The 18,057-nt window shown below is 37.0% G+C and overlaps 1 protein-coding gene across 1 annotated transcript in view; it reads right to left on the bottom strand.

Annotated features, from left to right (window-relative positions):
* The window catches only part of LOC581691 (DNA repair protein RAD50), a 37,312-nt gene that overhangs the window by 18,421 nt on the left and 834 nt on the right, over positions 1 to 18,057 (bottom strand). The window contains exons 2-20 of the mRNA XM_030981184.1: positions 15,612 to 15,695; positions 14,727 to 14,828; positions 14,051 to 14,113; positions 13,581 to 13,622; positions 12,766 to 12,839; positions 11,605 to 11,664; positions 10,996 to 11,041; positions 10,509 to 10,577; positions 9,983 to 10,072; positions 9,519 to 9,579; positions 7,908 to 7,985; positions 7,408 to 7,484; positions 6,529 to 6,630; positions 5,993 to 6,271; positions 5,269 to 5,370; positions 3,916 to 4,028; positions 2,433 to 2,531; positions 1,477 to 1,563; positions 459 to 551 (exon numbers count right to left, since the gene is read on the bottom strand). Of these exons, the coding sequence (XP_030837044.1) occupies positions 459 to 551; positions 1,477 to 1,563; positions 2,433 to 2,531; positions 3,916 to 4,028; positions 5,269 to 5,370; positions 5,993 to 6,271; positions 6,529 to 6,630; positions 7,408 to 7,484; positions 7,908 to 7,985; positions 9,519 to 9,579; positions 9,983 to 10,072; positions 10,509 to 10,577; positions 10,996 to 11,041; positions 11,605 to 11,664; positions 12,766 to 12,839; positions 13,581 to 13,622; positions 14,051 to 14,113; positions 14,727 to 14,828; positions 15,612 to 15,695 (1,721 nt within the window). The remainder of the gene's footprint in view (positions 1 to 458; positions 552 to 1,476; positions 1,564 to 2,432; positions 2,532 to 3,915; positions 4,029 to 5,268; positions 5,371 to 5,992; positions 6,272 to 6,528; positions 6,631 to 7,407; positions 7,485 to 7,907; positions 7,986 to 9,518; positions 9,580 to 9,982; positions 10,073 to 10,508; positions 10,578 to 10,995; positions 11,042 to 11,604; positions 11,665 to 12,765; positions 12,840 to 13,580; positions 13,623 to 14,050; positions 14,114 to 14,726; positions 14,829 to 15,611; positions 15,696 to 18,057) is intronic.

The raw sequence follows: 18,057 nt of genomic DNA, 5'->3' as shown, positions 1-18,057 counted from the left end.
TTTCGCAGTCCTTTTATACAACTACCATTTTTTAGAGTCTAAGCATTCATAACTGTGTGTTGCACCTTCTTGATATCCTTTAGTTAAGTAACTAATGATATGTCATGTTTGATATTTACGTATATGCTTTCTGGACCCCATGGAAGAGCAGTAGTGTCGTGCCTGGCACAGCTGAATGTGGGTTATCCAGCTGTTTCGTTGATACTTATGTACATACTTGTATTGTATGCTATTTTTAATCAAATGGAAAATAAATACTACTACTACTAATAGCAATAATCAAACCTCTTCAGTATTTGAAGAGCCACAATGATAGTTCTAAACTCTCAAATAAATATTTTGTTTTCATTTTATTCATTGGCATATGTATGCCTTCGACATCTTTGACAACATCCCTTACTAAAATAAAAGGTATCAAATGTACCCTTAGATATTCAAGAGAAAGATGAAATACTCACATGATTGTTTTCTTGTTGGCCTGCTTAGCTGAGAGATCCATCCTGGCATGCTGAAGTTTATTATTACATCTCTTCACCTCTTCTGTCTTCTCACTAGAGTTAATCAAATTCAATTCAAACCATCATTTCACTAGCTAAACTTTGCAGACTTTTGAAAGATAATTACTAGTAAAATCAAAGTTTGGCCATCATCCGTAACTTTCATACAACTGTAATAAGTATTAAGCAGCATGCTTTTGATCTTTGAAACAAGTCATTGGACTTCTCTCCTTTCTGTATAATCTATATTGGAGACAACTTTAAAGAGCACAATGGTGGCTTGATAAATGGGATGCACAAAAATAATTCAGATTTCAGATTCAGATTAATTTTTATTGGTCCAATAGATAAAGTAATCAACTACATGTAATCTTTACTTCCTCCAGTAGATAAAAGGATTGTACAAATTATGAATACTTTTTGTTGTTGGACAATCAATGCTTAAAGGGATCCGGTAACTTTGTCTTCGATCCTTTAAAAAAACCCTTGATGTAGCTCATGCTGCAATGATAATTATAAACCTTTAGGTCAGTCAGGAACCCCATGACCTTTACAAGCCAATCGCCTGTCTGATTATCAAGATATTTATGATTGAAAATCGAAATCAAATTTTGCGTTTGCCAAACGGTTTTCATAACACTACAGTCTATCGGGAAAAACGAGTATGGTAAAACCGATCACTTAAAGGTTTTTACTTTTTTTGAGGCACTTCTTGATCATTTTGAAGCACAATTTTTTTAAGGCTTCAACGTAACACCATATCACAGACACCGACAACACGTAGGGCCATGCATCTCAGATTTAACATTGCTAAACGATCTTTTTCACATGATTTCATAAACCATAGCATGAACATATTGTAAAATGAAAATACATCAGAAGCAGTATATTAAAAAAAAATCCACATTTAGTTCTGAGTGCTTTATTAAGTCAGTAGTCAAGCACATAATTATAAAGAAAACTAAACTAAATATCTTACACAAGGTAATTGGAGAGCTTGGTTCTAATGTTCTCTGATGGGAAGTGACCAAGAAGATGCAACATTTCTTCATCACGCTTTCCTCTCCTATCGGGTTACAAAAAAAGACATGAATTAAATGGTGTATTTTAATAAAGAATAACAACAACAGCTTTAAAACATTGCTATATAAGCAGTTAAATGACTGAATTGTTGAAAGTGTCACTGATAAGAATTTGAAATTACATTAGTCAGAGAATTAAAGAAGGAGAGAGAGAATACTGTAAAGAAGAGAGGGAGAAGTAATGGGAGGGGAAGGGATGGTGGGGGAGAGGGGGAGAGGGGGAGAGGGGGAGAGGGGGAGAGGGGGAGAGGGGGAGAGGGGGAGAGGGGGAGAGGGGGAGAGGGGGAGAGGGGGAGAGGGGGAGAGGGGGAGAGGGGGAGAGGGGGAGAGGGGGAGAGGGGGAGAGGGGGAGAGGGGGAGAGGGGGAGAGGGGGAGAGGGGGAGAGGGGGAGAGGGGGAGAGGGGGAGAGGGGGAGAGGGGGAGAGGGGAGAGGGGAGAGGGGAGAGGGGAGAGGGGAGAGGGGAGAGGGGAGAGGGAGAGGGAGAGAGAGGGAGAGGGAGAAAGGGGGGAGGGGCGGTGGTGAGGAAAGAAAGAGGAAGAGCCACACAGTATTAAAGGATTTATCAAATACATTTTGATTGATTTCACACATGATATATTTACATAACAAGGATCTATGAATCAATGCATTTTTCCTTTAATTAAATTTAGAAGAGAGAGGGAAAAAGAAAAAAATTAAAAGTTTTTAATAGCAAAAGTAATAATAGGTCTAGGGAAACTATGGGGCTGGAAGCCGATATTTAAAAACGATATTTACAGAAGCAAAATATGTCAGAAAACTTAATTGGTAAAATATCTTATATAGCTCGTAATTCTCTTGGTTGTAATAAAAATAATAAGCTTACAACTTACAGGCTTCTTATCTGATTCTCTTTGATAGTTTTCTCTTTCTGCATCATCTCAAGTTTAGCTCTAGCCTGTGACTGAGATGAGATGGTTGTCAACTCATTCCTGTGGGGAAATTAATCATAGCATTAGCATCATCTAGGAAGACATATAGCTGGTTATATAAAAACTATCACAGGGTATTTCGCTTAATTGCAACACCCAGGTATTAAATGGGTACCGTGAAGGATGCAAAGTCATTGTAGTTTACTCGGCAACGTTACACTGATACATTGTTCATGTTTTTTTAATACATCAGCAATGTCTATAACAATATTATTCTGAATTCAAGTAGCACGATATAAATCCAGAATATCATTATTATGGCAAATGTGTAACTTAAAGCCTATATGCACTAGTTTGGCCAGGAGGAATTAGACCTCCCTGCGTGGTCACTGGCAGGTGATTCTGTGATTGAGGGGCGGGTATCAAACCGACTTACATGTGTAGGTATGATGTATTGCAATGGGATGAAGTATTTTGGAGGCTATAGATGAAATGCTTTCAAAAATGTGCATTTACTATAAGAGCACAATAAATTTTTGTGGTCAAAGATGTCTCAATTATTGTGAGCCTTATCTAATATCTTTCTAGATTTAACTGGTCAATCTATTTTATCTATGCTCCGTTTTGAAGACATATGTGGATTCAATCAATGACAGTTGGAGATATTGGCTTGGTCTAAGGAGATATTGGCTTGGTCTAAGGAGATATTGGCTTGGTCTAAGGATATATTGGCTTGTTCTAAGGAGATATTGGCTTGTTCTAAGGTGATATTGGTTTGTTCTAAGGAGATATTGGCTTGGTCTAAGGAGATATTGGCTTGGTCTAAGGTGATATTGGCTTGTTCTAAGGTGATATTGGCTTGTTCTAAGGTGATATTGGTTTGTTCTAAGGAGATATTGGCTTGGTCTAAGGAGATATTGGCTTGGTCTAAGGTGATATTGGCTTGTTCTAAGGTGATATTGGCTAGTTCTCAGGAGATATTGGCTTGGCCTAAGGAGATATTGGCTTGTTCTAAGGAGATATTGGCTTGGTCTAAGGTGATATTGGCTTGTTCTAAGGTGATATTGTCTTGGTCTAAGGAGATATTGGCTTGGCCTAAGGAGATATTGGCTTGGTCTAAGGAGATATTGGCTTGGTCTAAGGAGATATTGGCTTGTTCTAAGGTGATATTGGTTTGTTCTAAGGTGATATTGGCTTGTTCTAAGGTGATATTGGCTTGTTTAAGGTGATATTGGCTTGTTCTAAGGTGATATTGGCTTGGTCTAAGGAGATATTGGCTTGGCCTAAGGAGATATTGGCTTGGTCTAAGGAGATATTGGCTTGGTCTAAGGTGATATTGGCATGGTCTAAGGAGATATTGGCATGGTCTAAGGTGATATTGGCTTGGTCTAAGGTGATATTCGCTTGGTTTAAGGAGATATTGGCTTGTCATAAGGCGACTTACGTGAGCTGAGACATCCTCTTATCATACTGCTTTGCTTCTCTCTGTAAAGAATCAATCTCTTGTTTGATGTCATCAACATTGAGACTGCCCTCTAACTGAGTGAGCTCACTCTCCTGAAAGATAAACATCACAAGATGCATACTTCTCAATCTTTGATGCTATCACCTGTAGCTCAATACATAAATAGATGACGGTGATTAATAATAAAACAATTTTTTTTTTAGAGCGTTATTCACAACTGAACAATAATCAAAATGTTTTAAGTATGAAGTATTATATACCTCACTTAAGAAATCCAGCCATCTGATTGGTCGAATTGCATTCATAAACTTCAACTGTTCCTGTAAAATTCCCGGTAACCATGCATAAAACATTTCAATATTTTTAATAACCATGGTTATTAAAAAAATAGGTCAGTCTCCATGGTTACCCCATAGGTTTACATGTTAAAAAATGGTTTGAGCGATGGAGGATACCATACGTGTGCGAATAATTGGTCGGCAATTTCAATACAATTGAATCTCGATCGATCTTACCGACAATTTTATCTTGCATTGTTGACATGAAGACGAAATTAACTCTCAAAAACAAAAAAACAACATCTGCCGATAGATCTTGATCTAAGTTCGTGCCAATATGCATTGCAAAAGTAAAAGAAGGGTCCGTTTCATGGAGCTTTTGCGAAGCATTCATCACACGCAAAGCCGGTTTCAATCCATTTTAATGTATATATAATACAAAACTGCCTAACACGTTAATAACGCGCGATGGCCGAGAGGTCTGAGGCGCTGACTTTATAAACATCACCTTTTGTACGCAAGAGTTCGAATCTCATCTTGGACCAAAAAAAAAAGTATTTTTTATTTTTTATTTTTTAGTCTATTTTTTTTCGGCATATAAAAGTATTAATGACTGCTTTAATATTCGAGAAATAGTTGTTTTCATACGCTCTCGGGAAGGTTACAATTGGGCTATTCCCCTCGGCAAGCCTCGGGGAATAGCACAATTCTAACCTTCCCTTGAGCGTAATAAAACAACTATTTCTCTCAAAGCAGTCATTAATACTATACTGTATCATGTAGAATATACTGAAAATTACAAGTGAAAATAATAAACTCAGAAAAATATGCTAGTTATAAGTTGGACAAAACAAAAATTAATTTAATAAAGTCTCCATCTTTATTTGCATTTTCCCCTAACTATTGGTATATAAAGTACAAACCACAAACACATAATAATCTTTAATCTATGTATTAAAAAAAATACCCCCCCCCCCCCCCCAAAAAAAAAAAAAAAAAACAGGTAAAGACTTAAACAGGTACTTGACAATCATAAATGAGCAAGTGGACTTACAGCTGTTTTCTTCTCATTCTCTAGCTCCTTGAGTCTCTGTGAACTCTCTCCCATCGTGCTTAGCTCTCCCTTGATCTCTCGCAGCTTAGAGGTATTATCATTCTGCCGTCATGGAAAGAACAAAAGGTGTAATGGAAAATAGTTCAACCATTATCAGTTCAGTTCAGTTTAGTTTATTAAAAAACACCAGGCATAGCAATCATGAAGAACAAACATCATCCAAATTGAGACCCCCAAAAGCTATGCTTGTGACTGACCCCTGACATAGGCTTGTGATGTAATGAAATACTTTTCGACTGTTGTCATGAAAGTTGAACTAAAAGCTTGCAGTTCTTCTTAGGGATGGTTTGTTGCATACCAAATGTCTTTGTAGAACTTTCCTGTATCATAAGAAATGAAGTACAGTTGATGGGTAACAGTAATTTCATACACAACTGAGCATACAAAATAAACAAAGGGTACTTAGCTAGCTACTGCATTTGGATAGTAACCAATATGGACATTAACCAGAGAAAAAGAAAAAGAGAGATGGGCAGATGGAGTAGAGAAAGAGAGAGAGAGAGAGAGAGAAAGAAAGAAAGAAGGAGGGAAGGATAGATTGAGTAGAGAAAGAGAGAGAGAGAGAGAAATAGAGAAAGGAGGAGGGAGGGACAGATCGAGTAGAGAAAGAGAGAGAGATAGGAGGGAGGAGTAGATGGAGTAGAGAGAGAGAGAAAGAACTCACAATGGTAGCCATCTTCATCTTAATGGTTGTCTCTAGACCTGTGTAGGTAGCTCTGAGATCCTGTGACTGTTTGTCAACCCCCTTCTCCTTCTCTTCATGCTGAATCTTGATTCTCTCTGCTTCTCCCCTCTGAGCCTCCGTCCATTCCTTCACCTCCTCCATGAAATCACCCGCCCTGCTGGAGGTAAACTCTCCCGTCTCACTGTAACCAAGGAGATGAAGCTGGGTCGCTAGGCCACGCATCCTATGGTCTCGTCGACGGATCGTCTCTTGTTGTTGCTGCAAAGCAGGAATGAAAAGAAACTTGTAATTCCAAGTGATATTAAATAACAAGTCTATAAAGACTTTGCCTGACATGTCCGCAAGAAGTTCTTCTTCTGAACATATGTTCAGAAGATAGCCGCACCTGTACAATTGAATACAGATCAGAATATATAATTAACAAAAAACAAAAAAACAAAAAAACAAAAAACAAAAAACAAAAAAACAAACAAACAAAAAACAAACAAATGAACATTTCTAAATATATGAATTACCTGAGCTTCTTGTTGAAGGACTCCTTGAATGACGAGTAGCTTGGATTTCTCACTTGATGTCCTCTGCGCTGACTCCTGAAGTATCCTCTTCTTACCCTCATTCTGTGGAAAGAGGAGAGAGATCTCTTTAATCATCTTCCATTCTAAATTTTCCTTTTCCGTCTGTATGTTCAAGTCTGTACATAATCATAAGCTATGCACTTAGACGAAGAGAAGCATCATGCTATCAAAAAAGATCTTCTATGCTTTTATATCTTAGAGAATTCTGTTAATCTCTTCCGTGCCACTGGCAGCTAATCCTGCCCTAATTCATTTGTTGTTGTTGTTGATGAGTATGTCTGGACTTTAATAAATTGTCAACATTTTTATTCCTCAATCACAATCAGGTCGCTTCAATTGTGCAGTTTATATCCATGACAAGACACTGAATTTTAAAATTATCATGGAAACAAAGCATTGTAAGTCAAAATGTCACTCTAGAAAGATCATTTATGACATATATCCAAAATCTGTTGGAACCTACATGTATGTGGTCAAAGACGCATAGGGAATTAAACACTATTCGTTGTTCACTTGTTCAGATGCAACGTGGTAAACTATCGCAAAAACAAAACAAAACAAAATAGCTAAGGTCTTTTTTCTTTTCATGTTATTGAATGGCACAACTGCGGGCAACAAAGTTCCTGCATCTATTCACTCAGCTCCGTGTTGTAAGAAAGGAAACGTGAAGCGTATCATACACTTTACGTCATCATAAAAAAAATGCCATGGTTTCACTGCGTCATACCAGAGCCAGCCTTTAGAAAGGAACATTTCAATTATTACTTTGTAAATGTATACAGTATGCTCTATTCATTATATGTAAGATTTGAGCCTTACCTCTTGAAGTTGATGTTCTTTCTCAGTAATCTTACTCTGATGAGCGCTGTAGATCCTTCTTAATTCATCAACAGACCCTATCAATAAAATACACACATATATCAATGATCCAGAAGTATTCATTTCATTGCAATAAAAATGCAAAATGTCAACAAGAGCCGTACAAAACTTCTATTTACTGGTTGTCAAATTAGAACTATTTCTAAAAGTTCCGATGATCTATTCAAGTATCTCACACAGTTCCTGAGTAAATATTTTTGTATTGACAAACAAAAACATGAGCACAACAAATATACGCTCCAAACTGATTATAATATCCTTCATTATTGAATGATATTTTAAAACTGTTGAGGTGATGGGAGGGCTCACGGTCAATTGGGCAAAAAGAATTTCCGTTTCGGTTTAATAAAATTTGGAGTGGACTATTAGGCTATCATTATTATTATTATTATTATTATTATTATTATTATTACAAGAATGATGACTGTTTCCATGGTTACCTTGGAAGATGATTTCCAGCTGGTCTTCCACACTCTTCATGCCCTTTATCAGCTGGTCCTTCTCTCCTTCGTTTTTAGCTGGTGAGAAAGAGATCACAAAGGGAAACAAACACTCAGAACTATCTCTTTCAGATTTTAATTTTGCCTGATAGTCAAGCTTCTTACTAATACAATCATCTTCTTACAGTGAAAGCCTAAATGTTGGAATAGAAACAAAAAAGAAAATTGATCAGGACAGAGCAACTTGTTGGAATCAGAGGCTGTTTAAAAAAATATAATTTGACCTACTCTTCTCAAATTCGACAACTGGTCAGAGGACATTTTCCTTCTGCATATCATCTCCATACCATTGCTCCGCTGAAAGACTAAACTTTAATTTCCAATCCCTCTGATATTGTCTTTCTGTGTATTATATCATCTTGACAGCAGAATGCATCACGATAACAATATAATAGTAACATTTATACAGTGTTTAATACTAATGTGTCTGATGCTGCTTGTAAGTGTCGGCTTGCATGGTGCAGGGGTGATAGTGAGCACTAAAAAAAAAAAAAAGGTTTTTTGTTTTCCCCTCAACCACGTCCCCCTTAAGTAAAAAAAAAGAAGAGGATTCGCGGGGAAAAATGGCATCTAACAACATTCCTCCCTTTCGAGTAAGAAAATTTGGAAAAAAATAGGGCATAATAGGGCAGAATAGAGAAAATAAGGGGGGAATTGGGAAAATCAGGATAAAATAGGGAAGGAAAAAAAATCTTGGAAAAAAAAACAACAATCTGGATTGTTTTTTTTTAAAATGTTCTAATCGGGATGAAGAAAAAAGAAAACCGGGAAAAATTTAAAAAAATTGGGAACCGATTTAAATCAGATTTTTATCAGGCCTGATGGTGATGTAGATATAGAGTAGGCTTGCGGGTGCACCATGTGAGAGAGAGAGAGAAGATTGAGGAGTCCTGAAAAAGAGTCTGACTCGGTAATCAATGAACAAGCCGACCATCCATGTCCACTTCCCGATGACTCAAGCCCACACGGTCACCTATTTTTCTCTGACGTCCGCACCCCGGTGACTTAAGCTCACGCACGCCAGCTATTCTCCACTCCTGACGACGGATAGTCAACCTGTTTGAAACATTGAGCTACTCATCCTCTTCAAGCGCTATAGTTCTCCTTAGAACTTATAAGCTAAGAAAAATAACAAACAGTCCTTTTCAGGACTACACACCCCCAAGAAATATTACCAAGTCAGAGTCCTTTTCAGGACTCCTCAATCCTCTCTCTCTCTCTCACATGGTGCACCCGCAAAAGCCTACTCTATACTAATGTGTCTATTGCTGTATAGGAGAATGAGCTATTAACAACAACTTCTGTCTTCTTGCTAATCTCCCAACACTTCATATTAAGTTGTTGCTGTTGATGTTTATTTCCTAGTTGCTATTGTAATTGGATATGTTTCTGTATGTTTTGACATCCTTGCATATTGCAAATGTGTTAATTACAAGAACTGAACTGAACTAAGCTGTACTTTTATTACCCCAATATTAGCAGAGCTACCATATTACCTGATACGTTAGATTGATTACGAACATAAGATTAACACTTTGTTGACACTCTTACCGACTTCGTTTGCCAGCTTTGTAATCTGATAGGATTTCCTTACAAGGTCATCATATTGTTCCTAGAAGGAGTGAAAAGAGATAATAGTAGTAGGTTCTTGTACAGCTTTCAAATTTGACACTCCAGGGAAGTGTTTCACAAAGACTAAGATCCCCAGGTTTCATTTTGTCCGCCTTTGTGAATATGAACCATAGTAAACAGAGTACGGCTGTATAAGTTATAATAATAAATAATATTCATAATAGTAACATTCATAAAACGCTGACTACAAATGTTTCTAAGCTCTGTACCATAATTATCCAGCCTTAGCCGAGCTACACCGACTGATGAGGCTCTTTGGCATTCAAAGAACTTCTTCCTACCAGGTACCCATTTACATCACCTGGGTGGAGAGTGGCAAGTGTAGATTAAAGTCTTGCCAAAGGACATTAGTACCATTAAAAGGATGGATAAGATTATAGTACCTCGACTGGTTTTAGCTGATCATTGATTTTTGTGACTGATCCTTCGGCTGCTTCCAATCTTGCCTTCTTGTCATCTAATTCTCTGGATAGCTTCAAAACAGAAGAAAGAAAAAAAAAATCATAAATTTTACAAAAGACTGTAAAATACACCCCTACAGACATCCATACCTAATCAATATACTCACACAAAACAGTAACAACTGAACAATCTTTATATCTGTCATTACATGCTTTCATCATTTCATTTCTTTTATGACTTTAAATTGTTTGGTAAAAACCCATGGAATATAATGCTTCAGTATGTAAATCGCAGCTCAACTTTCACATTATTTTGTTTAATTTTCCTTAATTTGTTATGTATTTTATTCTGAATTTTAATGGAAAATAAATGAAATGAAATTATTTCAAAACAAATCTAAGTCCAATAACTAATGATTAACTCAATGGAGATGACATGAGATGAAACTTGGTGAAATGAATAAACAAAATCCATCTTACATATAAAATAGAAAATCAAATGAATCACCTGCTTAGCCTTTTCTCTCCAGTCTTTCAGATGTCTCGTCTCTAGTATGTACTCCCGGATTTGACCGCTCTGAATGAAACAAGGGGGCAATGACAAAGTTATCAAGAGCATATCGTCAAGTCTGAACTCAATCAAGTATATATCATCTTGAACAAAACAATCTAATGGCTTAATAAGAGGCACTTTGGAAGAGGGTTGAAATTACATTCACTTGTGACCCTAAAATTAACAGAAGATGGAAAAAATGGGAGAAAAGTAAGCAATCATTAAGAGAGGAATAAAAGAGCAATATAGGGAGAGACTGACAAAAAAGAGAGAAGATGAAGAGAGAGAGAGAGTGAGAGAGAGTGAGAGAGAGAGAGAGAGCGTGAGAGAAAGAGAGAGAGAGAGAGAGACAGACAGACAGAAAGAGAGGGGGAGAGAGAAGGGTGGAGGGGGCAAGAGGTAAAGAGAAAGGATCAGATGAAGATTTAGAAATGCTTATTACCTGCTCTGTCCTTAACTTTCTGATTGTTTCGAGAGCCTTGATGTACCTATGGATACAAATTTAACAGAAACACAATTAGTTTCCCTCAACCAAAGACAAAAAACTCTCAATAAAATGCAGATTTCTTGTCAGATAACCAACACAAACATAATACAGTGTACTATGAAAATTACATTTTTTGAAAAGGGGTTTAACCATACATATCAAAATGTGATATCAAAAATATAAACCACTAAACTGTGGTCGGAGCACAAATACATTTTGTTAAATTTTTCTATTTCTAAATTGTCTCCATGCTGTGGGCAGAAAATCCCCCTAAGGATTCTGGTGGTGAACTACATGTACATGTCAAGAAACAAATTAATTATCCAGTATACTCTTTCAGGAACAAACACTAGTAAATATATTTTAGCCAATTTATTTTAGACAAAAGGCCTTGTGTCAAAGACTAAGCATCTTGATAGGACTGCATTGACAACATTTTGATTGAGTTAACAATACAATCCACTTACCACCATGCCATAATACAAAATAATGTAAATTGAAGAGCAGTAATGCCTAAAATTGAAGTTACTCAATTGAAGTAACATTTAAAAAAAAAATTGTTACCTGGTGGCAGCAAATATCTCATCAAACTTTCCTTTGAGTGTCTTCCCATCACTGAGAGGCCTAAACAAGAAGAAGTGAGAAATTTAAAGGAAAACAAAAATTGTCGGAAGTCAGAAATCATGTCTTATACTTATTTCAGATAAAATACTTAAAGTTTTTAAATGTAGAACATATGGATACCTCCTTCATGTGACAAGATTTTATTTTTCTTTTATTTTGTGTTGGTATCAGTTTGTTCCTTTGTATTACCTGTTCTGTAATCATTTAGTCATTCTGAGATGCAGTGAACCACTTGATTGGCCCACCGGAGCTCTCACTGAGAGTCTGTTTTATCAGCATATTTTGGACTATGTTTGGTGATGCTCTAGCTCACATTTTGCAACTTAAATGTATACAAACAAAAAATCATCACATTGAAGTAATCAATCACAGTTCCTTTGCAGTAATGGTGTTTCTCTGTGAGGTGCTATAACAAAAGTTCTGATGAGCATAGCATCTTCTTTACCAATGTACAAGCTGTTGAATCTTTTCAAAACAGATATATGGTGCCATATACGGTAAATGGTGTGAATTGTCTGTATCATCACCTTGCATCAGCTTCTGTTAAAATTCACACAAATCTATGCTTGTCTGATTTATAATAACATACTGGTAGTTACATTAAAATAGCATGTAATAATGTTTCTAAGCAACAAAGTTATTCAAGTCAGTGGATTTCCAGCCACAAAACACCTGTGAACAATATTTCCCGCAAAAGATTCCTACCATATTTCCACCGTTGACATGCATGCATGAATGCAACACAACAGCAAACTGGCAACCAACTTATATTTTTAATCATTCGGAAGCTCCCAATCCGTGATGAGACATTTGTTTCTGCAACTTACTACAAGCAAACCTATAGGGTTAGGGTTTGGATTACAATTGCGCTTACGACAAGGTTTAGGGTTAGGGTTAGGATTAGTATTGGTTATAGTGTTGGATCCCAGCTTGAAGTTAGTTAGTGTAGGAAATTGCCATGGAGCAAATGATGCAGGATCATTGGCAAAATAGAGAGATATGTCCCCTTAAATGAGGAAAGTGTCATGGTCGGGATTTGACCATATAATTTGTGACTAATCCAAGGGACCACAACACATAGTGGAAGAAAGATAATCTTACCAGTTAGCGTCTTCCTGATGGCAGAAGATGACATTGCTAAGAACTGGTTTGGACACACCAAGACTCTCCACCATCTAGACAAATATCATCAAAAAGATGGTGTCATAATGATGTCTTTTACATGAATGAAATCAATAGATATTATAACAAAACAATCAAATCCTTCACTGCTAAGCAACAAAAATAAACTCCCCAAACCAAAGAGGAATGAAGAGAAAGAAGAAGAAAAAGAAAAAGCAGAAGAAAAGGAAGAGGAAGAGGAAGGAGGAGGAGGAGGAGGAGGAAGAGGAGGAGGAGGGGGAGGGGAGGAGGGGAGGAGGAGGAGGAGGAGGAGGAGGAGGAGGAGGAGGAGGAGGAGGAGGAGGAGGAGGAGGAGGAGGATGAGGAGGAGAAGAAGAAGAAGAAATAAGATGAGGAAGAAAATGAGGAAGAAAAAGAGGAAGAAAGAGGAATGAATGGAAGGCAAAGAAGAAGAAGAAGAAGGGGACTGAGGAGGAGGAGGAAGAGTAGGAGGAGGAGCAGGAGGAGCAGGAGGAGGAGAAGGAAGAGAAGGATGAGGAGGAGGAGGCAAAGGAGCAGGAGGAGGAGAAAGAGGAGGAGCAGGATGAGCAAGAGGAGGAGCAAGAGGAGGAAGAGGAGGAGGAGGAGGAGGAGGAGGAGGAGGAGGAGGAGGAGGACGGTGACAAAGAAAAAACCCAGTGTGTATCAACTTACATGGAAAGACATAAAGACAAAAGTATGGTAGTATATACATGTATCATCATGAACAACGACAGTATCATAAAAATGGGCAGAAAAATATGAAATATTATTACCTCTCGATCTATTTCTGCACATCTTGAACTGATGCTGTGTTTCTGGAAATGAAAATTGAGTATACAAGGAGAAACAATTAATGCTGAATTTGTTGATATATTTTGATTTGTATGATTTGATGCAAATAAGTAGCTCTTACAATGATTATATTCCTTGGGTAACAGATAACCAATTACTGGACAGTACCATCTCACCTATCTGTACCCTTCAACTATTTTCATGAAATGACTGGTAATCCTATACATGAAAATAAAGAATGGAATGGCATTAAAAGAGAAATTACACAAGATATATTTTCATTGCAACATAGATGTACTTTCAATAAATCTTCACAGAAAAATGACAGGTTAAGCATTTGCCTCACGTATTGAAACAAATCTCAAGAAATCTACTATCATCCAAATAGATATTGCTTTGTTAGGCAATTCTTCAATATGTTTCTATACATATATATTATTAAATATCTTACCTCTCCAAAGTTGTCCACTCTCAGAATAGTTCCTTCCAAAGATTTGAATTCAATTTTCTTTATCTACAATCAAAGAAGAAGAATGGCATAACGGTATAAGGCCTACAATGAATGCCTTTCTGGGAATGACATAAACGTTCATGACATGTAGATTCCAAATACATTGAGAAGAAACACATCATTTTCAGTCTACTTCAGTTATAAAGCAATCACTACTTGATATCAACCCTTAAAACTGTCAGCATAGGCTTAATCAAAAAGTTGTTTCAGCAAAACATCAAGTGCGATGAATGAACTCATCAATATCCTACAAATGTCATAAGTTTTTAATGAATTTGCCAAATTGTTAATACTGTCTTCGCATTGGAAGATAAAGGTGATTTGTATAAAACTGTAAAACCCATCAAGACAAGTGCTGGATACGTGTTCATGAAAGTTATGTAATCATAACTACTTTCTGCACCGATGGTACATTCTGTGATACAAAGATGGAAGTATTCTTTTCAAGAAGTCAAACAAAAGGTATTTACGAAGCACCTCTATCACTTTGGCAGTGATTATTCTAAAATGCATGAAGTGGGAGTTCTCAACGTTTAACAGATCTGTGGATATTTAGGGTCCTTTGAATCATATCCCATCTCCAAACTGGTCTGTTACATAGTGATATGGCATTCACCTTTTGAGTAGCTACCAAACTTCTGGTAACAACGACATCCTTCCCCGCCTTGTCCTTGAAACGCAACTTGACCTGAGCTTTGACCTCCGTCTCATGAGCCACCTGATCATGTGATAAAGAATGACAGAGAAATCATAAAAAGCTATAGCAAGCAGGTTATCGCCGGAATCTTACATCTAATTATGGAGGGGGGGGGGGATAAAACTTGTTAGTTAATCTTAATATTTCTAGAAAAATAACACGTTAAAATAAAATTGGCCTACATACATGTACATATAATATGGCCTCTAAAGTTATAGACAATGTCAGGTTTCAAGATTAATAGTACACTCATGTCTGGCTGAAGGAGCTCTTTGTTGAATATGTTCAACTTGAATACCTGCAGGCTGCATCTACATGTATTAAAATGATGTATGTGCAGTTACAGTACATGAGTACATTGACCTTTGTTTCAATATCATTTTTATTAACAATCATTATTATCAACAAAGGAAGAACATGTAATAGTATCTGCAGTTGTACATATACTATTTTTTTTTTAAAGTAGAAAAGAGAAAAAGCAGGGCTAATACTTCATATTATGGAATACTATGCTACTACATATACATGTAGGTTATACATTTTCAGACTGGTTATCAGCAATATACCAGGTATTGAATGGCTGAAGAAAAAAAAATCTAAATAAATTATTTTCTCTTGACAATGTTTTTCCTAAGCACTGTACATTTTGAAGAAAATAGAAATATATTTATCCTGTAACACATAGTCCCTCATTGACAGATCCCTGTAATCAAGCACCCCAGAATTCTAGACATTTAATAACCAAGAATATTTTTAAACACCAGTACATGAACCTTAAATGCTATTAGAAGTGTAATACTTTACCTTAGGGTCATGTATGAAAGCTGCTCCCTTGCTCCCTGGAGGGAATTCACCTGAACAGATGTATTTCAGGCATTCAATAATCGTCTGTCAAGATTGATAAGAATAGTTTATTTCATCATTACTTGTAAGTACATCATCAAATTATTATAACAGACCCAAGCTCAGTATAATAATCATTATCACCTGTAGTGTTAATTAAAGGGGAAGACCACTCTGATATTACGTTGGTTTTTATAGATGCAGAACAAAGAGAGGAACTGGTCAGTGAGAGTGAGCAAAATCCGATGACAAATATAAAAGGTATGAATTGCCAATTTGTGTTTCACTGATGACAACTTCAAAAATTCATGACTTTCCTATTTTAAATCGGATATGACTCAAACTTTCACGTATTTCTTTCTCTTGTTTTTTTTATTTTCTTAATAGGTGTACCAGCTAATTATTAGGTTGGACTTCCCCTTCAAGTATTCTTCAAGTCTGCACATGCCACACAGTGTTGACCAACTCCTATGGGAGCGTATGCATTCTAAAAAAGCATTTGTTGTTGTTGTTGCTGATTCAGCATAAACAAGAAGTGACCAGGGGCCATATTCTGAACCCTGTATTAAGCAAATATTAAACGACTACGAGGGTAATGGTACAAACTATCATTGCCGAGGTGATCTCGGGGGCCTACTATCATCCCCAGCCGCAAGGCGAGGGATGATGGTAGCCCCAAGATCACCGAGGCGATGATAGTTTGTATCCATTGCCCGAGTAAACAGGGCTCGAAATTAGCGGTTGCCCGGGTGCCATTGACCACCTAAAACGGCACCGGGCAACCTAAAACTCCCGTCTTGGCTGCCCGGCTGGCAACCAAAAAATTAAGCCCAAATTCCGATTACTGGGATGGGGCGACATCAAGAAATGAAATGATCTCAAATCGCCCCCGTAAAATAACGGTTACGAGCGGACGCTCTCTACTACTAAACTTTGTATTCATTGTGTGCATTTCTTGGTCGGCGCATATGCGCGCGTTGAATCTCTGTATCAAACTGTATACACAAATGTGGTCGTAAAAAACTTGATTCACCTGGCTTACCAAGTCGCATGCACATGTACGCGAAAACACGTAAAGTTTCGCGGTTGCGAGACGGAGCGTAGGGATCAAGTTTTTGGTGGTCGATTTTGTTTTGACAGATCATATTAGCGGAATTAACCTAGACCATTTGCTAAACATTGCTACACATCGCGAAACTGCAATCAATTTCCACCATGATTGCTGCAATTTTATATAGTTTTCGTGAATAGAGGTATGAAATCAAAGCTTATTTTGTGATTATTCTCGCCATTTTAACGGATTTTGATAATCACCTTTCAAAGTAAAGTTTTCACAAGAAAATCAGAGAAAATCATTGAGTCCACACACATACAGTGCAGTGCAGCTGCTGTGTGTGTGAGCTGAGCTGAGCTAGCTATAGCGCTAGACTAGAGTCGAAGAGACTTGACAATCGACAACACACTATCTGTTTGCATCATTATTGCCGCGATTTCAATATAGTTTTGTGAATAGAGGTATGAAACCCTGAGTTTAGAACTAGTAAAAGTATTTCTAATGTCTTTGTTTTAAAAGACTGTCTGATTTTTTTGTGAAATTTTACTTTGAAAAATGATTATCGAAATTCAGTAGACTTTCTAGATCTAGATCTAGAATCTAGATCTAGAACTTCTAGATATGGCCAGAATAATCATAATCTATTATTAGACCTAGATCTAGGTCTATGTAAGAATATTATTCTTGCATCAATTATGCATTAAAACTTAGTTTTTTTAACTAGATAAATGCTTTCTAAATGGGTAATTATGAAGCAGGAAGCCCGAAACCTTAGCCTACTACAAAAATCTCAACAAACTATCCTTTTATGAATTAATGAAAAAGTAGCCATAGAAAAAGAGCCCTCGAAATGTAAAAAATGCCCCCAGAAGTTGAAAAAGTAGCCCCCCAAAATTTAAAATGGAGCCCCCGAAATGAAAAACTTAATTGTTTCCCTGACTGGTGTACCGGGCACTGAGTTAATTATGATTTTTTTATAGTTTATTTTAATTCAAGATTTCAGGTAGCGCCCCTTATAAAAAAGTACCATGGTAACCATGGATTTTTTGTGGTCCAAATTACCATCTACCATGGTTACCATGGTATCAAACAATGATAAACATAGGGTCATCAAACAATGTATTTTATTGTTTGGTACCATGGTTACCATGGTGAATGGTAATTTGGACCGCGCGACGGACCCGATGGCAGATTTATGCACCTACACAAACCTCTTTAAACGTATTCACTGTGACCACCTAAACTGCCATTTGGCAACCTAAAAAACTGTACAGGATGCCCGGCTGGCAACCAAAAAAAAAAGTTAAGTGAGAGCCCTGGAAAGGAGGTTAATATTTGCTTTATATCCCACAT

Source organism: Strongylocentrotus purpuratus, unplaced genomic scaffold (genome assembly GCF_000002235.5).
Source record: "Strongylocentrotus purpuratus isolate Spur 01 unplaced genomic scaffold, Spur_5.0 spur5_scaffold_11, whole genome shotgun sequence".
Classification (NCBI taxonomy): domain Eukaryota; kingdom Metazoa; phylum Echinodermata; class Echinoidea; order Camarodonta; family Strongylocentrotidae; genus Strongylocentrotus; species Strongylocentrotus purpuratus.
Note: the sequence above shows the minus strand (reverse complement) of the source record. Positions and strands in the feature narration are given on the sequence as shown.